Source organism: Puma concolor, chromosome D4, assembly GCF_028749965.1.
Source record: "Puma concolor isolate L17-30 chromosome D4, mPumCon1.1.hap2, whole genome shotgun sequence".
NCBI classification, from domain to species: Eukaryota; Metazoa; Chordata; class Mammalia; order Carnivora; family Felidae; genus Puma; species Puma concolor.
The window spans coordinates 95,218,890-95,239,783 of record NC_141679.1 but is presented as its reverse complement, the minus strand read 5'-3'; the positions used below and the strand labels follow the sequence as shown (position 1 = coordinate 95,239,783).

General features: G+C 50.5%; 3 protein-coding genes across 10 annotated transcripts in view; 2 read left to right on the top strand and 1 right to left on the bottom strand.

Annotated features, from left to right (window-relative positions):
* The first annotated feature begins 3,099 nt into the window (after positions 1 to 3,099).
* DPH7 (diphthamide biosynthesis 7) lies at positions 3,100 to 18,641 on the top strand. Of its 3 annotated transcripts, XM_086684645.1 has the most exons (9): positions 3,100 to 3,239; positions 3,620 to 3,707; positions 5,198 to 5,289; positions 5,697 to 5,869; positions 10,795 to 10,899; positions 11,003 to 11,072; positions 11,198 to 11,263; positions 11,747 to 11,919; positions 17,764 to 18,641. In XM_086684645.1, exons 1-9 carry the CDS (start codon positions 3,232 to 3,234, stop codon positions 18,216 to 18,218), a joined length of 1,230 nt encoding a protein of 409 aa, XP_086540771.1. In that variant the 5' UTR covers positions 3,100 to 3,231; the 3' UTR covers positions 18,219 to 18,641. The 3 variants fall into 3 exon arrangements, with proteins under 3 accessions (XP_086540771.1, XP_025779834.2, XP_086540772.1); XM_025924049.2 differs by lacking the exon at positions 10,795 to 10,899; XM_086684646.1 differs by lacking the exon at positions 5,697 to 5,869 and having other exon boundaries at positions 3,187 to 3,239.
* An 852-nt stretch (positions 18,642 to 19,493) lies between these two features.
* MRPL41 (mitochondrial ribosomal protein L41) lies at positions 19,494 to 20,176 on the bottom strand. The gene has a single exon (XM_086684649.1). It carries the CDS (start codon positions 20,033 to 20,035, stop codon positions 19,628 to 19,630), a length of 408 nt encoding a protein of 135 aa, XP_086540775.1. The 5' UTR covers positions 20,036 to 20,176; the 3' UTR covers positions 19,494 to 19,627.
* A 139-nt stretch (positions 20,177 to 20,315) lies between these two features.
* The window catches only part of PNPLA7 (patatin like domain 7, lysophospholipase), a 64,222-nt gene continuing 63,643 nt past the window's right edge, over positions 20,316 to 20,894 (top strand). For 2 of the 6 annotated variants that reach the window (XR_015243258.1, XM_086684633.1), the window contains exon 1: positions 20,317 to 20,438. The gene's annotated coding sequence lies outside the window, so the exon portion shown is untranslated. Of the gene's footprint in view, positions 20,439 to 20,541; positions 20,561 to 20,894 lie in introns of those variants that run through there. The other 4 variants (XM_086684634.1, XM_086684632.1, XM_086684637.1 and 1 more) reach the window with 4 other exon arrangements.

The following is a 20,894-nucleotide window of genomic DNA, read 5'->3' as shown; positions in this document are numbered from 1 at the left end:
AGTCACTGCAGTGGCTCCCTGGAGTGGACACTATTGTGAAGGTGCTGTAGGACCCACAGACGGTTTTTATCCCTGTTTGCTTCCCTTGTCCCTTCTCTGATGGCAGCCCCTGGTTTCTTTTTTCCTCTGATGGCCCCAACCTCTTGATCTTTGCGGTCACACCTCTTAGGGTGCCTATGAAATGTTAGCATTCAGATGGTTAGTGTGGGGGCTTGTTTGAGTTGTAGTGTGTGGGGCTGGGTGACTTGACCTTATTTTTCCCCCTAAAGATTTTTTTTTTTTTTTAAGTAGTGTCTACACCCAGTATGTGGGGCTCAAGCTCATGACCCCGAAGTCAAGAGTTGCATATTTTACTGACTGAGCCAGCCAGGTGCCCCTTGACCCTTCCTTGTAGCAGATACAAATGTGTGGTTCAGCTATTTTGGAAAGTCCTGTTGCTTTCTGACCAACCTTTTCTGCTTCTCTGCTTCAGCTGCCACCTGAGCTGCTGACTCACAGCTGTATATCTAGCCATAGCCCTACTTGAAAACCACAGGCTGGGTACCCAGGTATCTACGTGGATTTCAATGTCAGCTTGTCCAGCTACCTGGAGCTATCGTAACAAGTTAGCATTCAGCAGATGGCTTCAGACAACGATGTATCATCCCTGTTGTGGAGGTGGGAAGTCCCAGATGGGTGTGTTGGCAGGACCATGATCCCTCTGAAGACACATGGGAAGGTGTGCCTGTTTCAGGCCTCTCCTACCTTCTGGCAGTTTGAGGCCTCCCTTGCCTTGTGGATGCAACATACCAATCCTCTGTTTTTACCTTATCTTTTTTCTGTGGGTCTCTGTCCCTGGGAGACCAAATCGCCTTTTCATAAAGACACCAGTCATATTGGACTAGGGCTCACCATAATGACCTCGTTTTAACTGGATTACCCCTGTAAAGGCCCTGTTTCCAAAGGTCACATTCTGTGGTGCTGTGGGATAGGACTTCAATGTATCTTTTGGGGCAGACACAATTCAATCCATCCTTAACAGTGTCCAAAACTTGCCTTCCCCAAATCTATTCTGTAGAATATATTAATTTTCTTGAATGGCAGCCGCATCTACTCCATGTCCCAAGTGAGATCATGGCAGTGCTGGGTGGCCTTTACATTGTGAGTGGCTGACAGACCCCTGCCGCTGGCGCCACGAGGCTGTCTACCTACCTACCCACCACCTCAGTCCGCCCGGTCTCCTGTGCTGTCCTGGCAGGCGGGACTTGGCATCCACGGGTGCGCGGCACTTCATGGCCTACCGGCAGCCCTCTAGGATGGACATGAGGGGCACAGGGCTGGCAGGACGCAGCCCTTTTAGGACTGGCCCTGGATCGGGCTCCCTGAATGTCTAGGTCCTTAGCTTACCCCCACTTTCATGCCCGTTTTCTCTTCCTCTGCGTCCCGCCCCGCCCCCCCCCCCCCCCCCCCCCTGCTCTCCTCCAGAGCCCAGATCTTCGGGGACTCCGAAGGGGACACCACTGCCCGCCCAGATGCCCACGTCTCCCCGCCAGGGCAAGATGCGAGCCCTGGCACGTGGGGGCCGCAGAACTCCGCCGGCCGGCGGGAGGCGCCGGAGGCCACCCTCACGCGCGGCGGCAATCGGCGGCCGGAAGTCCCGCCCCGACGCCCCAGGAAAGGGAAGGAGAGGACTGCGGAAGTAGAAAAAGGACCGGCTGCGGGGGCATCTCTTCACCAACGCGGTCTTTGGTCTTCACTCCGAGCCCGCCCTCGCTGTCGACCTCAGCCCCTACCCCGCTCCCAATCTGGCCTCGTCACCCCTCCCACGCTGCCAGGTTCCCGCAGCCTTGGACGCTATTGCGTCCTTGTCTGACTTCCGGGCGACGGAGGGTCGCGTGCGGCTGCTGCAGGTGGTGGACACGGAATACACCGCGGACTCGGTGGAATGGTGCCCGCTGGAAGGCCGCAGGCACTTGCTGGTCTGCGGCACCTACCAGCTGCGGAAGCCAGAGAGCAAGGTGTGTGGTGTCCTCCTGGCCGTAGGCGGTCTCGGCCGCGGCTTTCTAGGTCCGCGCTCCCCAAATGGCGTTTCTCGAGTAGTTAAGGCCCCAGAGTCAAACTCTCTTTTAGGAGAGGTCTCAGGAAGGACGAGAAAATACTTCAGAGAGGCAGAGCCGACCGCAAATGTTGAGACGTGTCTGGCCGGTTGTGGGGGAGGCAGGAACAGAAAAGGCTGTGGAGTCACACTGGGAGATGAAGATGTGACGTTTGCGTTGTGGCCAGAAGGTAGGTTAGAATGGGCATCTTGAAAGTAAAATGTACCCCATATGCAGGCGTGGCTCAAGCTTATGAATGAAGCCTAGAATAGAAAGAAAAACGGGAATTGGAAGGAGCCGTACCTAATCTCTTGATGGCATCTATTCAGATCCAAACCAGAACACTACTAAGCATGAGAACTGGCACTCCAGCAACAGGCCTAGGTCAGGACGCTTCCGGGCGGACTGGGTCCTGTGGTGACCCTAACCATAGCTGGTCCCTGTTAGCTCACCTAGAAGGAGCATTGTAGGGGCACCTGGCTGGCTCAGTCCGAAGAGCATGTGACGCTTGATCTCGGAGTCATGAGTTTAATTGAGCCCCACGTCGGTGTAGAGATTGCTTAAATAAAACTTTACAAAAAAAGCATTCTGGGGGTGCCTGGGTGGCTCAGTCGGTTGAGCGTCCGACTTCGGCTCAGGTCATGATCTTGCGGTTTGTGGGTTCGAGCCCCGCGTCAGGCTCTGTGCTGACAGGTCAGAGCCTGGAGCCTGCTTCAGATTCTGTGTCTCCCTCTCTCTCTGCCCTCCCCCCTACTCACACTCTGTCTCTCTCTCCTTCAAAAGTAAATAAACATTAAAAAATAAATAAAAAAACATTCTGTACTGAGTCTAGCAGAGTTTATCTACTTATCTGTTAATCATGTGCAAAAGAAGAGACATTTTTTCCAGCTCAGAAAATCAGAGGTGCTGCTTTGAGGCCGAGTTCCAGAGCCTTGTCAAGCCTTTTCTTTCTCTTGATTCCTTTTCCCATCCCTTGGGTTCCTCGATATCTATTAGGGTAATCATAGAGCATGTCTGCATTTTTTTGTAGAGTGGACTTGACCCTGACGAGCCTCCAAGCCGTTTAGGCCGTCTCTACTTGTATCGTCTCAACGCAGACAGCTCTGCTTGCCCCCTGCTTGAGATCCAAAGAAGAGATACTTCTGCAATCTTGGACATGAAATGGTATAACTGATAACAATTCCTCCTGTCTGGGACTTGTCGAGTATTTGTTCATTTAATCAGGGGAGACTGATGCCTGTCAGCATTCAGTAAGATGGGGACATGTCTGAACTTTGGGTTCATTTCTTTATTGTCCTGCCCACCTGTTGGCATTTGGAGGCTACTAGAGACTTGGGCTCTTTTCATTTCTGAGTCCTAGGGTTGGTATCAGTCTGGGAAATGATGCTAGTTTTCTGATTCGTAAGCTGGGGAATCTTGAAACAGAACTGTAGGCTACAACATGGTTTTGGAATTGAAATTTAATAAGTTACTGAGGTGCATAATGCTAACCTGTGTTCTGGGCATATCCCGTGTTCTGACTGACATGTGAATTCTCTCCTCAGGTGCCATGTGCCGGTGGCCGGCCATGCCCTCTTGGGTGTGGCAGATGCTGGTGGGTCCATAGAACTGCTCCGCTTGGTGGGATCTGAGGTCAGTGACTAGGGCAAGGAGTTTTTGGGGGGGTGGAAAGAATCTGAATGGAGAGGGTTTGGGCAGGAGGTTGTGCTGATACAAACCTTTTTGTGGGATGGTTTCCGTTCAATGGCAAATCGTATAAAACATTCTATTTTTTTAAAAATGCTGACTTATTTGTTTTGAGAGAGAGCATATGGGAACATGAGTGGGGGAAGGGGCAGAGAGAGAGGGAGAGAGAGAACCCCAAGCAGGCTCCATGATGTCAGTGTGAATCCTGATGCAGGGCTCGATCCTAGAAACTGTGAGATCATGACCTGAAGCTGAAATCAAGAGTCAGAAGCTTAACTGACTGAGCCATCCAGGTGCCTCTGTCATATAACACTCTAAATTAGTATGCAATCTATTTTAAATTATTGGGTTCTGCATCTGAATTTGAGAAGAGATCAATTTATGTGTCGCCAGCAGAAGGGCTGAAGTGACAGGGTATTTATTTACCTGTCAGTAGATCTGAAAGTTCCTCTGTAAGGAAAGCTGGACCAGCATTCTTAGGTTGATGATGCTGGGGCCAAGAATGGCCGTGAATTTCTTATGTGAAAGTGGTGTTTCTCAGCCATAATTAGGAAGGCAGTTTTCTATGTGACTTTTTCAGAGCATTTGGTATTGATCAGCACCACGTGTTTGCAAAATGACTGCATCTGATTGTTGGAAGAGGGAGAGAACAGGGAAGTAAACAGCCCACAAGACCGAGCCCTGACTTAGTGAGAGGGACACACACTGGTCCAGGGGTGTAGGTGGGACTGGAACGGGTCCACTTGCTGTTGGATTTATGGCAGCTGAGGGCGTGTGTATAATGGACCTCGCTGGCCAGCTGAGAGCAGCTGCCCTATCTCAGGAGTGAGGGAGGAAACATCCGAGGAAGACTGTGGGCCCATCAACCGGGATTCTGAGCAAGAGTAGATAAACCCCAGAGAGGACACTGAGGAAGCAGCCTGCTAGGAGCCTTTTGATGGAGTTAAGCACTGTTCAGATACTTAGGTAATATAAAAAAAGCTTACATAAATCATAGGAAGGAGAAACAGCATTTAATGGCTAGTTGTGGCTTCTGAAAAGGAAACTGGAGGAAAGAGCCGGCTGTCTCTGTCCTTGGAGAGAGAATATGCCAGCATCCCTTGAGGCCTGAAGAGATGGAGAGCGTGTCCCAGGGGTGCTTCTTGGAGTCTGCGTAGGCAGTGTGGTTATGTCTAGGAATGCATGGACAGCAAGGGGGTCTGAAAAACAGATCAGCTTCCCCCAAGGTGACATGTGGGAAAGCCCTTCTGCAGGTGCGTCAGCTCCTGGAGGGCAGGAGCCAGTTGTCCAGTGTCTTCTAATTCTGCTGTGAATGAGGGACTGACCCGTTTCGTTCACCTAGTAGGCGATGAGGGAATGATGGCTACCTGAGCTACAGGAGTAGTCTTTCCAAGGTTTTGGGCCGTTTCCTTCTGATAGCGTTTTCTCTCCACTAGAATGCGTACACACTGCAGCCGTTTTCCAGCTTTGCCCTGGAGAAGCAGTGTCTGGCCTTGTCTCTGGATTGGTCCACTGGGAAAATTGGAAGGTAAGAGCCGGTGTTGGTGAGGGATCCCGTCTTTCCTCTGAGCATTCGTTGCTCTTTTCATGCGAGGGAGAGTTGAAACCTTGCAGCAGCCTTGATTGTGGCTTCCTAGACTCAGGAATGTCATTACTGGTGTTCATCCGAAAAGAAACAATTCATCCTTCTAGGTAAAAGAGACAGTGTTTTCATCAAGAGAAGCTGACATGGGTTTATTTTGACAAGTTATGTGCTAGTTTTGATTTCTGCCAGATGCCCAAACCTGTTAACAGGCACATCCGTGCATCAGGCCCATGGACAGCCTCTCCCATGACATGTCTCGGGATGCCACCAGTCGGGAACCAGAAGTGGGTGATGAGTTTGGGTCAATGAATAAATTCAGCTGGGTTTCTCCATTGGTTCTCTGTGTCTAGGGCCAGTGACCAGCCCTTGAGAATCCTTAGCAGTGACTCCAAGGGGCAGCTCTACCTGCTAGAGGTGAATGAGGAGGGGCCTGGGCTGCAGGAGGTGGCCATGTGGCAAGCCCATCACTTTGAGGCCTGGATTGCGGCTTTCAATTACTGGCAGACAGAAATCGTTTATTCAGGTTGGTACTTCTCCCCTGGGGATCGATCCTAGGAGGGAGGGAGTGAGCAGGTGAGGCCCAGGTCAGGGCTGTGACTCTGGACATGTTGGGATCGTGAAAACCCTTTGTGGAGAATGTATTTTCTGGGGCAAAAGCTGTTAGTTGGTACTCAACACTTAGCTATTCCTTAGAAAACAAAGCACACCTGGCCGTGGGCATTGGAGGGCGTTGGGGGACACTGCCCCCAGTGTTGGAGCAGCCGGAGCCCTGCCTCCTGCCGTGTTTGCTCCTGCTCCGAGAAATCCAGGGTTCCCACATTTTCCATTGCCATTTCTGGGTCCAGTGTTGGGCTTGTCACGTTGGATTTCAGTTTGTCTCTCCTCTCTTGGGTCCAGTTTACCTTCCCAAAGAAAAGCCTGAGAGGGGTAGAATTGATTTCCTGACATTGTGAATGGTATGTATTGGGGGTGCTGATGTGAGGACGAGAAAGGAACACACCTGACGTTTGCAGGAGCCAGGTAGCTGAGCAGCCTCTCTTCCCCAGGTGGTGAGGACTCTTGGGAGATGGGGGGTGGGGGGCACGGGGCATTGGCCTCTGAGAGAAGACAGAAGGGGAGTCGCTGGATTTGCAGAGAGGCAAAGAGAAGATCTGACCCTCGTTTCCTTTTGCGTCTAGTTGCTGGTGGTGTACTGAGCCGTACAGTGAGTCGTGAGGTCAGGGACGTTCTGTTAGACTGTCCGGAAGCTCCGTGGCCCACCCCGCTCCGCCAGAAGCACTCTTGGGGAGGTCCTCAGTGGCGGCCACGGTGCCTGGTCCAGGGAGTACCTCTCAGCAATGCTCCCACGCCGGCCTCCTCCCGGTGCAGTCTTTTCTCTGCGTTATCCCGGGCTTCCCTCTTCTTTCTGATTGCTTCTCATTCCTTTGCTGGCTCCTTTCCCTCTGCTTGAAAGTGTTCCTTGTCCTCTGGCCTGTCTGGGTGCTCTTGTTGCTCTGCATTGTTGCTCTTTTGATTCCAGCTGCTCTCTCTTCCAGAAACAATTGCATTCTGGTTGCTTAAGCAGACCTTTTTTGCTTGTTTGCTTTCTTTCTTTCTTCTTTCTTTCTCTCAAGGAAATTTTACTAATTTATTTTGAGTAATTTCTGCACCTAGCATGGGGTTTGAACTCATGACCCTGAGATCAAGTTACACACTCTTCAGACTGAGCCAGCCGGGTGCCCTAGACCTTTCTTCCCCCTGAGCTCTTGATGCCTTTATCTTGCCAGCTACCAAGCACTCTGCAAGGATGCTTCCGGGGTGGGGGGGATGGGGGGCAACTTCAGCTCAGGTCATGATCTCATGGTTACTGAGATCGAGCCCTGCATCAAGCTTTGCACTGACAGCATGGAGCCTGCTTGGGATTCTCTGTCTCTGCCCCTCTCCTGCTCATGAGTGCTTTCACTGTCTCACACACTATCTCTTTCAAAGATAGATAAACAGGGGCGCCTGGGTGGCGCAGTCGGTTAAGCGTCCGACTTCAGCCAGGTCACGATCTCGCGGTCCGTGAGTTCGAGCCCCGCGTCAGGCTCTGGGCTGATGGCTCAGAGCCTGGAGCCTGTTTCCGATTCTGTGTCTCCCTCTCTCTGCCCCTCCCCCGTTCATGCTCTGTCTCTCTCTGTCCCAAAAAAATAAATAAACATTGGAAAAAAAACAAAAAAACAAAGATAGATAAACATTAAGATGGGGTGCCTGGGTGGTTCAGTCGGTTGAGCGTCCGACTTTGGCTCAGGTCACGATCTCACAGCTTGTGAGTTCAAGCTGCGCGTCGGGCTCTGTGCTGACAGCTCGGAGCCTGGAGCCTGCCTCGGATTGTCTCCCTGTCTCTCTGCCCCTAACCTGCTCGCATTCTGTTTCTGTCTTTCTCAAAAATAAATAAAACGTTTAAAAAAATTAAAAAAAAAATAACGTTAAGAAAAAAAAAAGGATGCTTCCTGGGCATTTCACATGTGGATCCTGGCTCAGGCCATTGTCCCTGTGTTGTCCTGTTGCACACAGCTCCTACCTAATGTCCCGACCCCAGGGCAGGGTCTGGCTGCCCAAATCAGACACCAGCGTCCCCTCACCCCTTCCAGAAGTGGGAGTCCTAATGATCTTCCAAGCATCTCAGAATTGGCCATCTCTTTCTCTTGCCACCTGTTGGGGGCACTGTCTCAACTCCCGGCAGAGCCCTGAAGGATGGCCCTGCATTCATTCTTGAGCCTTTCTAATCCTGCCTCCACACTGTAGCTAGAGCGATTGTTTTAAAACATGCGAACTTGGGGTGTCTGAGTGGCTCACTCAGTTGAGCCTCTAACTTCAGCTCAGATCATGATCTCACGCTTCATGGTTCGAGACCCACATCGGGCTCTGTGCAGACACCTCAGCCTGGACCCTGCTTTGTATTCTGTGCCTCCCTCTCTCTGCCCCTGCCCTGTTTACGCGCTGTCTCCCTGTGTTTCTTAAAAACTTAAAAAAAAAAAAAAAAAAAAGCTACAAACATGCAAACGTTATCACACTTCACTCGTGGTTAAACCCTTTGCAGCTTCTCTCCAGAATTCTTGGTGCAATCCCCCCAGCGACATTGTGGCTTTGCACATCGGGTCCCTGCCTACCTCTCCAGCCAGTTTTGAGTGATGACTTTTTCCTCACCCATTCAGTGTTCTCTCCAATCTCCATGCTTACCCGAACTGTTCTTTTTTCCCCAATCTCCATGTTAGACCACCAGTTTGTTCTGCTTTTCTGGCAGGGCTCAGCTTAAAATCCTATCCTGGAGATACTGGCCCGGTTCAACCCCTTGTTGCTGTTTGGGCTCATCCTCATTGTGTCTAATGCTCATCTTCCCCTGACAGCTGGGTCCTTTCTGCGTTTTTTGCTGTCACACGGTGAACAGTCTCAGTGACAACAATAGAGGTTTAATTTCTTGAGGTCTTCTCATTCTTGGATTAGTTCTACCTCGAGACTCAGCTAATTCAGAGCCAAGCATAGTGGAGGCTGTGATGTTGTAATTCAGCACCAAGTCGTTTATTCAGTGAACGTTTGTTGAGCATCTAATATGTGCCATGCGCCGCTATAGGTGCCAGAGACACATGAGCTAACGAGACAGACAGAAGCCCTGCTTTCCCTGAACTTACACAGAGAGGAGACGGGCAGTGGTCACAAAGCATGACACGGAATGAGTGAAGAGAGGGCACAGTGGCTCAGAGGTGAGAAGTGCTTTGGTGGGCTGTGACTGGGGGATTGGGGTGCTGTGGGCAGGTGCAGCCTGTCCTGTTACAGAGCATGGTCATGGTGGACAGAGGTAGGGCAGGAGTGAGCCTGCTGCATGAGGACAGCAAGTGGCTGTGTGGCCAGAATGGCAGGTGGCAGAACAGAAGGTGAGATCAAAGTTCACGTGGCCTTGCGGGCCTCAGGATGGACTTTGGCTTTGGCTCAGACTGCAACAGAAGCCATAGCAGGATGTTGAGCAGAGGGGTGACGTTTTCTGACTTAATGTTGCAGAACAGAAGGGGATCTTTTTTCCTAATGTGTCGAGTATAGACTGCAAGGAGACGAGGGCAGAGCCTGGGGACCTGCCATACAGGTGGTGGCAAGAAGGCCTCAGACTGAGTTGGGAGCAGTGCACGCGAGGGAAAGGTGGTAGGACTTTGGTTGTATGTGTGAAGGTGGCTTGTCAGGATGTCCTGGTGGATGGATGTGGGGTGTGAGACAGACCAGCGTGTAAAGAAGCCAGTACCAGCTTTCTCTGCAAATTTGCCACAGGACGGCAGCTCAGATTGGAGGCTCACCTGCAGGTGTCCTGCCTGGCTGGACCGGTTCTGTTGGTGTGCGTAGCTGTAGGTCATGTTCCTCCTGTATCCCTTCTGTCTGTCCTAGGGATCTGCAGTGTGCTCAGTGAGCATGTGTTGGATGGGCGGAGTGGAGCAAAGGTGGCTAGGTGGTGGGTGGGTATAAGGAACGATACACGGTTGAGTGGATGGATGGACGGACAGACGGATGGACGGAGTGGTCAGACCTAGGTGGTTTTCTTTCGCTCTTCATCCTCCCTGTGGGCCCTGCTTTTCAGCCTTTCTCCCCTTCCTTCGAGGTAGCCACCATCACACTATATCTTGTTGCTGTCTTCAAAGACTGGTTATGGATTAGGGTGGCGGCTCCCTACCCTTCCTGTTTTTTCAGATTCCCTAAGATAAGCCCAGAGGTCCTTTTACTGTAAGGTTACAAAATGTACTTCCCTTTAAAAAAAAAAATTTTTTTTTATTCTTTATTTTTGAGAGAGAGACAGCATGATCAGGGGAGGAACAGAGAGACAGAGAGGGAGACACAGAATCCGAAGCAGACTCCAGGCTCTGAGCTGTCAGCACAGAGCCCGACTCAGGGTTCGAACTCACGAACCAAAAGTTCATGACCTGAGCCGAAGTTGGACACTCAACCGACTCAGCCACGCAGGTGCCCCAGGTGACTTTAAGATAAATGGAGGTGTGCTGAAGGTTCCAGAACCTTAAGAAGTGCTTGTGTTGGGCCCCTGGATGGCTCAGTCAGTTGAGCGCCCAACTTCGGCTCAGGTCTGATCTCACTGTTCGTGAGTTCAAGCCCCACTTTGGGCTCCGTGCTGACAACTCAGAGCCTGGAGCCTGCTTCGAATTCTGTGTCTCCCTCTCTCTCTGCCCCTCCCCAACTTGCACTCTGTGTGTCTCTCTCAGAAAATAAACATTAAAAAAAAATGCTCGTGTTTGCTGCCTCCTGCATATAGATCCTGTTCTGAGTTCCTTGATAAGGCAGCTCTGGTTTGTGGCAGCTAGGAGCATTGGTTGCTGGAGCCTGAACAGAAGGCACTTTAGCCACATGTGACCTGAAAATTCTTCCCCTGACTTCTTGTCCTTCCCTTTCATTCCTGTAGGCTGAGCTCATCAGCCTTTCCTGTCTTCCCTGCAGGTGCCCTCTTCAAGTGTGAAGACACAGTCACAGCACAGGCCTCTTTCTGGGGTGCTGTTTCTGGAGCTCTTCTGCCTGGTGCCAACCTGAAACCACCCAGGAAAAGTCCTTCACGGGGATTTCCTCACAGGCATACATTCCCTCCCTGAGAAGCGGCTGCTTCCTGTCGTCAGTGCCACGGTCAGTGGGCGTTTCTGTTTCCACACAGGTGGGGACGATGGTCTTCTGAAAGGCTGGGACACCAGGACACCTGGCACATCTGTGTTCACTAGCAAGAGGTAAATTCATCAAGGGGCCGGCCCTAGGCATGTACCACCAGCCTTCCCATCCCTCCTCCGCGGACTTTCCACCAGAGACGTGTCCCTGTGTGCGCACTCGCTCAAACCTTGCACTTTGCCTGTAGGCACTCCATGGGTGTGTGCAGCATCCGCAGCAGTCCCCATCGGGAGAACATCCTGGCCACGGGAAGGTGAGTCTCTTAGGGTTTGTGCACAGGGGTCCATCTTGCGTCTTTTCCTTCATTTTCTCATGTTGACCGTTGCAGTTTTTAATTGGACCAACTCTTAGTGTTTACTTATTTGTTTTTGAGAGAGAGAGAGAGAGAGAGAGCGCGCGCACATGTGTGCACGCGGGGGGAGGGCCAGAGAGAGAGGGAGACAGAGGATCCCAAGCAGGCTCTGTGCTGTCACACAGTGCCTGATGTGGGGTTCGATCCCCTGAACCATTAGATCATGACCTGAGCCGAAATCAGACATTTAACCGACTGAGCCACCCAGACGCCCCCAGTTGGACCAACTCTTAAACCAAAGTGTAGGTATCTGGGCTGGGGAAAAGGAACTTTGTCCTAGAGGAATGAATGGGATGGGCCTGCTTGGGAGATGTCCCCCCTGCCACCTAGGGAATAAGTGGGCATTGACTTTCCTGCATGATCCCTGCGCTGGATGGCTTTCAGCTACGACGAACACATTCTACTGTGGGACACTCGGAACATGAAGCAGCCTTTTGCAGACATGTCCGTGGGGGGCGGAGTGTGGCGGCTCAAGTGGCATCCTTTCCACCACCACCTGCTCCTGGCAGCGTGTATGCACGGTGGCTTTAAGATCTTCAACTGCCAAAAGGCAATAGGTGAGTAGGGGGCTTGGGGCAGTCAGGCCTGGGGTGGGGCTTCCCAGTTTCCTGCCCCCTTGCTCTGCCAGTGCTTCACTTCTGCTCACGCTGCCTTGCTCACGCTCTGTGAGCAGAACCCAGCACTGGTCAGACCCAGCTCAGACTTGGGCCTGAGCCCCAGAAGGTGGCTGGAGGGAAAGGGCAGCCCTGCGGGCCTCACTCTGAGTTCGTGCTGCGGGAGGGCCTGGGAACCGCCAGGCCCACCACCGCCTTTCTCTGGCCAGTAAGTCTTCACTGTCAGGACCGTTGCACATTTTCTTCTCTCTTCGCAAACGCCCAACGCCCCCTTTCCCTCCTCATTCTCCCTTCGTGACTCCACCTCCCTCCTCATCTATACAAAGAAGTGATTAAGGCACCACCTCTCCGCTCTGCAGGCCTGTCTCCTGTGTGCTGGGCCACGCCCCAGGACTTCCTGTTCTGCAGGGGCACAGGTGCGCTGCCCTGTTCTCAGCTGAAAGCCCCGTGAGGTCTCTTTTCTCACGTATTTGCTGCTTTCGCTGTACCCCTTCGCTTTTGGGGTGTGGAGTCTTTTCATTCACCTCAGGGTGCTTCCTCATTTCCCTCGTGGTTTCCTCATTGACTCATTGGTTGTCCATCAGTGTGTTGCTTAGTTTCCACATTTTTGTGACTGTCCTGAATTTTTTCCTGTTCCTGATTTCTAATTATATTCTAAGTTTACTGAGGCTTGTCTTGTGGCCTCAGACGTGGTTGGTCCCAGAGAGTGCCCCACGGGCTTTTGAGAAGAGAGTTCTCCGCAGCTGTGGGTGGAGTGCCCTGTTCCCGTGTTCTCTGGGTTTTCTGTCTGGTTGCTCTTTTAAATCATCTCTACACCCAGTGTGGGGCTCGGACCCACAACCCCAGAATCGAGAGTCACAGGCTCCACCGGCTGAGCTGTCCAGGTGCCCTGGTTGTTCATTATTGAAGGTGGGGTAGTGAAGTCCCCTACTGTTACGGATGTATCGCGTCCTTCCTCATTTCTGTCCGTTTTTGCCTCGTGTATCGTGGGGTTCGGTTAGGTGCGTGTGATGTCTATAACGTTTGCATTTCCCTAATGTATAGACTCTCTTCATTGTCAGGGTCCTTACTTGTTTCCAGTAACTGTGTTTGAGGGTCTGAGCCGTCTGGTGTCCTCAGAGCCATTCTCGTTCTCTCTGGCTGCTCTGCGCACTGCGACTGTACTGCCTTTTGCTCTCAGTCTGTTGATGGCCTGGAGTCTGCAGTACGTCTCCTGTACTGGGTCGTGGCTCTTTGTCAGGAACATTATGGAAGTGACATTCTGCCTTCTTTAATGCGTTTCGTCAGGAGGCACAGGATGCCACTTTGTCCTTTCACTGCTGATGTTAATTTGGTCACTTGGTTAAGGTCTCCCCTGGGTTTCTCTGCTGTAAAAATACTGTTTTCCCCTGTGTGATTAATAATAACTAGCCTGTGGTTAGAGTGAACCTTTTTATTCCTCATCAGACTTCCACTCAAATCCATTAATGAGTCTTCCCTGAATGAAATTATTACTATAATTGCAAAATGGTGATTTTGTAACTATTATCATACTCTGTACATTTTAAAATTAGCATTCACTTTTCTCCCATATATCTGTGTTTATTAACCATATAGATTCATGCATTTTTATGTCATTCAGTGGGTCATAATCTATTATAGTCATCGTTCATTACAATGTTCTCATTGTCCTAGACTTTTCCCATGAAAACCCCTTAAGCTGTCTCCTGTGTCCTTTTCACATGTCCCTATTGATTTTTGAGTACTTCCTCGCTTTTTGGCACAAAACATCTCACATTCATTTTGTATTTTGCCTCTTCCATACCTGGAATCAGCTATTTCTTCAGGGTGTCCTGGGTCCTCTTAGTGGCGAGTGTGTTTAGAATCCAAGATCTGGTCATTAGTTGGTCTTACAGCTACTAAGGTGTTGTGTATGGCTGTGTGTGCATGCGCGCACACATACATATGTATGTGTACGTTTACGTATAACGTGTACACGTGTGTGGTTATACGTATGTGGATACGTTTGTGTGTATATATGGTTACATAACCATGTGTGCTTGTGTCTATATGTGTGTGTCCACATGTATGTATGCATATCCCTATTCCATGGTGTCTCCCTTCTCCAGTGAAAAGTTGCTCCTAGCAAACTCTTATTTACACGCTTCACCTCACAGTGTTGTTACTGTGCTGCACCTAAGACAAACCTGTGAAGGGAACTCAAAATGCTCTTACAGCTCTTTTTTGTGAGATTGATTTGATATTGTCAGAGTGCTGTGTTCAAAGGTTACTTGGAAGTGGGTTTTTATTTATTTGAAATACAATTAGGTTTATTTGTTTCCTTTTTTAAAAATTATTTACTTATTTATTTTACACAGGTTTTTTTTTTTTTTTTTTTTTTTTTAATGTTTATTTTGGAGAGAGAGACCAAGCACAAGCTGGGGAGGGGCAGAGAGAGGGAGACAGAGGATCCAGAGCAGGCTCTGCATTGTCAGCACAGAGCTGAATGCAGGGCTTGATCTTATGAACTGTGAGATCACGACATGAGCCAAAATCGGATGCCCAACAGACTGAGCCACTGAGGTGCCCCCATATTTCTGTTTTATAAATTCTCTTTGTCCATCTTTTGCCAATTTTTCTTTCTTTCTTGTCTTTTTCCCCCTTGATTTTACAGAGTTCTTATATATTAGTGTATTAGCTCCTTACCTCTGATATACATTGGAAATATATTCTCTTGCTTTATTGTCTCATTTTTGCCTCTGGTGTCCACCCCTCCCCCCAAGCAAAAGGCGCTTTTTTTTTTGTTGTTTTTCTTAAACACATAATCTCTATGCCCAACGTGGGGCTTGAACTCATGCCCCCGAGATGGAGTTGCCTGCTCTACCAACTGAGCCAGCCAGGTGCCCCAACGGCGCTTTTTAATGTAATCACATTTATAGATATTTTTTTCCACTGAATCTTCTACATTTTGAATATTAGTGTTAAAAAGCTTTTCCCCTTTCACACTCAGGTTGTAAAAGAATTTACCAGTGTTTTCTTCTAGTACTTGTAGCGCCATGTATTTAGTTAGAACTTTGGTCTGTGTTGTATGTGGTGCAAGCAGCTATCCCAACACCATTTATTACAAAGTCCATCTACCCCCAGTGAATCAAGATGCCACTCTTCTTGTGTTCCGTACTTTCATGGCTTTTTTTGTTGTTGTTGTTGTCGTCTTTCGAGTCCCATTGGATGTCTCTTCATGTGTCTGCACCCACTGCTGTGATTGTGGAGGCTTGGTGGTGTCTTTGTAATAGCAGGGTTACTGGCACCTTCACTTTTCCTTTTTAAGGATTTCCTAACTATTCTTGTATTTGAACTTGACATTAACTTATCTTGTCCCAGAAAAAAGTTATTGGATTTTTATAGATAGATAGAAAGAAAGAAAGAAAGAAAGAAAGAAAGAAAGAAAGAAAGAAAGAAAGGTAGATATTGAAACATTTAAAAAAAGGTGGGGTGGGGGGAGCTTGTTGGATCAGTGGGTTGAGTGTCTGACTTCAGCTCAGGTCATGATCTCACAGTTTGAATTTAAGCCCCACATCAGGCTCTCTGCTGTCAGCATGGAGCCCACTTCGGATCCTCTGTCCTCCTCTCTCTTTGCCCCTCCCCTACTTATTCTCTCTCTCTCAAAAATAAACATTAAAAAAAAAGTAGGATTTTGGCTTTTTGTTACAGTTGTGTTGTTTTTCTGTTCTCTGTCTCATCAGTTTCTCCTTTTATGTTTGTTTCCCTTTGTCTCCTTTTTCTAGCATTTTGAGTTGGGAGTACAGTTCACTTTTCTTTATTATTGTGTTTGTATTAAGCTTTTTTTTTTTTCTTAAGTTTATTGATTTATTTAGAGTGCTTGTGTATGCGAGCAGGGGAGGGGCAGAGAGAGAATCTCAAGCAGACTCTGAGCTGTCAGTGAAGAGCCTGACTTGGGGCTCGATCCCACAAACCATGAGATTATGAGCTGAGCTGAAACCAAGAGTTGGACGCTTAACCGACTGAGACATCCAGGCACCCCTGCATTAAGTGTTCTTATGTCTGAAATGTTCTCTGATTCAAGCATATTTTTAGGTTGTGAGATGTAATGATCTCATTTTTCAAAAGAAATTCTGTGACTTGAGTTCGTACTTTCCCTTTTGCCCAAGTGTGGTTTCGTAGGAGGATTTAAATTTTTTAGGTAGAAGGACTTTTTTGTCCCTTTGTGTTAGTTTTAGTTTTTATTGCATTATGATCAGAGAGTGTTGCTTGCTTGTACTATTTCTCCTTTGTGGAACTTTTTGATTCTTTGTTGCTTAACATGATCTGTTAATATTCTGTGTGCACTTGGGTAGGAGATATGCTCTTTGTTATTGTTTGACTCGGGGCCCGGAATGGGGTCCTGGGTGGGAAAGCCCTGTGGCCCTGTCTCTGAGTCCCATCCAGGCTACCATGGAGGGACAGTGATGGTCCGGGGCGCTCCCTCCCTTGCTCGTGTTGCCTGAGTGCCTTCCTGGCTGTCTGGGGACGTTCAGCATCTGGTTCCTCTCTGGAGCCTCTTCTGTCCAGGCAAAGCCCTGGCTTCGGGAGTAGGATCTCCTGTGCTCTGGTGGCACTCTCAGCGTTTCCTGGTTCCAGCACTGACCTGGTCTACACTTCTTGGCCTTTCTTCATCACTGCTCATTTTGATTGCAGTTATTCTTCCTTTTTTTCTTGTTTTAAGTTTTATTTATTTATTTTGAGAGAGAGAGCACAAGCAGGGTAGGGAAAGAGGGAGAGGAAGAAAGAGAGTCCCAAGCAGGCTCCGCACTGTTAGCGCAGGCCCAACAGGGGGTTCGAACTCATGAACCGTGAGGTCATGACCTAACCTGAAATCTAGAATCAGACACTTAACTGACTAAGCCCCACAGGCGCCCCTCTGATTGCACTTCTGATGGCTCTGGCCTGGACCCTTGCACTTGGGAGGCATCAGTGGCACCCCTTTCAGAGTGTGTAGCTGTCCAGGCTTACTAAAGACCTGAATGGCCAACAGGCCTTTCACCTGGTGACAGTTTTCTAAGTTCACATCCCCAGGTCACTGGCCACCAGTTTTTTATGACTGCTCTTGCCATGCTTGGCCTTGCCCTGGACCCTAGATTACCTAAGCTTTGGCAACACCTTGTCATTTCTTTTTCTGGTCGAATATTGCTTTCAAACCTTCCACAGCTGAACCTCTTTCCAGTCTTGTCCTCCACCCTCAAAGTTGCTATAGCAACTCACCAGAAGGAAAACCACGTAAACTCCAATGAGTCCTTTCCAAGCTCAAATCCAGACTTTACAGAGCACGCTGAATTCTGTATGGTTTTGACCCTCCAGACACGTGTCGCCACTCCCCGATGGCGTTTCTGCCACATCTACTTGTTTGTGGTTCCCCAGATGTGTCCTGTTACCTTACACACGCTTGTTCTCTGTTTCTCATGCGTCCCTGTCTCTCCCATCTGGCTAACTGCTTTGTCCTCTGCTCTGAAGTCTTAACTGAAGCTTTTGCCAAGTCCTCCAACTTGGAAAGGCACCGTCACCCTTGTGCTTCTGTAGCCAGGCCGATTCCTTTGTTAGGCACCACAGTGTACTCACTGCCAGATGAAGGTCTGTTTTCTTCTCATCTCTCCACGTCTCAAGGATTCCTTTGCATCATGCACAATGGTTGCTGACAAATGAGTGACTGCTTTTAGCAAAGTCTCCCTTTGAGAGTGGGCAGGGGCCATCATTTGGTAGTGATGAGATCAGCCTGGGTTAACGTCACATTTCCTGTATTCTGTCTCATTCCAGAGGAGAAGCAGGAAGCCTGCACAGTCTCTGCATCCCACACATTGCCCAACTCATTGGTGTATGGAGCCGACTGGTCCTGGCTGTACGTCCACAATCCATTACAGACCTGCCAGTCATGCTGCTCAGGTTCCTCTCCCTGCAGCAACTCAGGAGCCAAAGAAGCACATCTCTCAAACCTGAAGGCTGTGCACCAGTCACCAGCACCGTCTTACGATCATTTAGCAGAGAATGATGAAGAAGGTCATACCATACTTCAGAGCGGAAGCAAACCGAGGACTTCTGTCCAGGCACTCGCAGAGGACATGATGAAGAGTGACAGCCAGCTGCACACTGCAGGGACCAAGGTTTGTGACTCTGACCTCTATCTGGAAGCAGCGAACTTTGACATCAGCTTCCTAACTACTTGCTCCTTTTATGATCATATCCTTCACCTCTGGAAGTGGGAAAACATCTGAGCTGGGGAAGAGGTTGCTTGGCTTGAAGTCAAAGACCATTTCCACAAAGAAAGCCCAGAGTGCAACTTTGTGAGTGAACTGCTGTCAGACTGTCTCATTGAGATTCCTATTGTAGTCTCCACAGGTGACTGTATAGGGCTCAGTGTACCTTATGTCCACAGTGTAAACAGTCAAAAAAGCTATTGGCTTCTCTTAAATAAACCCTATTGGGGGCGCCTGGGTGGCTCAGTTGGTTAAGTGTTTAACTTTGGCTCAGGTCACGATCTCACAGGTTTGTGAGTTCAAACCCCACATCGGGCTCTGTGCTGATGGCGAGGAGCCTGCTTGGGATGGTCTCTCTTCCTCTCTCTTTGTATGCCCATCCCCCATTCACATGCAGTCTGTCTCAATAAACAAACTTTAAAAAAACCAAAGATCACCTTATTATGGCACCAGAAGTGCTCGTATTAGCCTCCTATGCAGATAAACAAAAGGAAGCCTACACACATTGAATTGCCTTAGCGTGTCATAAACTTGAAATGTTCCCCATTGTGGCGTTAGTAACCTGAGTAGCTTCCGAAGCTTGGACACATACTAACTCCAAGAACATAACTGGGTTTGTGACTCATCTGACTCCCATAGTTCATTCTTGTCTCTCTGGAAGGAACAGTAGTTGAAGTGCAGGCTAGTGTAGAATTTGTCAAATTTCTACCAATATTCTGTTGTAGGTGATCAGAGTCAGAAAACACACACTTCTATTCTTTATTTTCTGATGAAAATATAGGGTCAGAACATGTAAGAAATTACTCTGTAAAAATGATCATTTCCCAGCTAATCGTGCATTTATTTCAACACAAGAATTTGAACCCTCCTTAAGAGTTTGTGTTAATGGTATTTAACTAAGGGTCAATTAAATATGAAGCAGAATATGTAAGACTTCAGGGACTATGCACTGAAACCGGGGAACCCAGAGGGGAGACTGTAGACTACGGGAGGTTTTGCCCCCAGAATAGTTGTTTTTCAACCCATAAAGAATATGCTGACTGGTTTCGGGAGTGAAGAATCTGGGGGGACAGATAACCAGTGTTGTCATGTGGCACCATGTGCCTTGTGAATTCTCCTTCCGTGTCTTCTCGCCCTTGGCCTACCTCCCCAGAACTTTTTGGTTGGAAAGACAGTGCTTCCAGTTTCACCGGGAACAGGGCCTCTGTGCGAGCTCTGCCTCGCTCACTACACCTGGATCTATCATGCTGCACCCTTTCATCTCACAATGATCAGATGCCAAAACCAACACCGGACGGTAGCTAAGGTCTTTAATAGGAACAAAACGAAGGAAATGCCTCCCCGCTCGCCCACCCCGGGACCAGCGGTCGGGGGCGATGGCCGGACGCAGTCCACAGGCACACCCAGCGGCTGCCACTCCTCGGCTCCTAGCGCGGGAAGTTCTTGGGGTACAGCTGGAAGAGCTTGCCTTCCTGCGTGGGCTCAAAGCCGTACTTGTCCAGCTGCTCCGGGTCGAAAGTGCCGTCCCTGTAGTCCTTCTCGATAGCAGGTGCCACTGCCTCCCGGAACAGCTGCTCGGCCGTCAGCGGCACGTCTGTGCCCGCCGGGACGCGGTAGTTCACATAGGGCTTGAGCTTGAAGCCAGCCAGCTCGGGCACCACCAGCTCCGGGACCATTTCCTTGACCTGCACGAACTTCCCGTCGCGGGCGTGCACGCCGGTGCCCTTGGTACCACGGCTCTTATAGAAGGTACGTGGGCCCCGCTTGCTGGTCCACCTACTCATGCGGTCGGCGCCCCGCACCACGATGCGGGCCGCGCCGCTCAGGAGGCCCATGCTGGGTGGATCCTGCAGGATGCGCGCGTCCTCCGAGCCAGTTCACGCGTACGAGGCCGCCGCCAGGCGAACTCTTGCAGGTCTCTGCGGCACGGCACTCAGCTTCCGGCTCTCGTGGATGACTTCCGGCAGTCCGCGCGGCTTCCGGCGCCGTCAGGCCTCTGCGCCGCTGCAAAGCAGCTCCGATTGGCTGCACTGCGTCCAATGCGCAGCCTCCACCCTGCGAGTGGGCGGGACCTCCAGGCCCCGGCCAATGCGCGTGGAGGTCCGGCGTCCGCGGCGGGGCGGCGGGAGCGCGGACGTCGGCGGTCCGGCGGCGGGGTAGTGACGGGAGCGCGGACGTCGGCGGCCCGGCGGTGGGGGGTAGTGACGGGAGCGCGGGCGTCGGGCGCGCGCGGTCCCGGTGAGTCCCAGCAGAGCGCCCTGAGGTTCTGGCGGGTCCCGAGAGGAAGGGTAGCCATTAGCTGCCCCACCCGGTGACGGACGCACACCGCCCCACAGGCCCGCGCGGCCCTGCGCTGCGCGGTGAGCCGCCTGTGGGAGGCGGAGCCGTGTCCTCTCGGTCGTCCGGACACTAACCACCGCTTCCAACCCCGACTCCGGTCAACCCCGAGCCCCCAACTCTGAGGTCCCCCAACCCTGAGTCCCGACCCCGCTGCCTGTCAACCCAAGCCGCCCAACTCCAACGGCCTTCAACCCCGAGCCCCCTAACCTCGACGCCCCCTTCACCCCGACACCCGTCAACCCCAACGCCTGTTAACCCCGAGGTTACCCAACCTGATGACCCTCCAAAATGACACCCCCCCAACCTGGATGGCCACTAACCCCGGTGCCTCCTAACCTGCCGTTTCCCAACCCT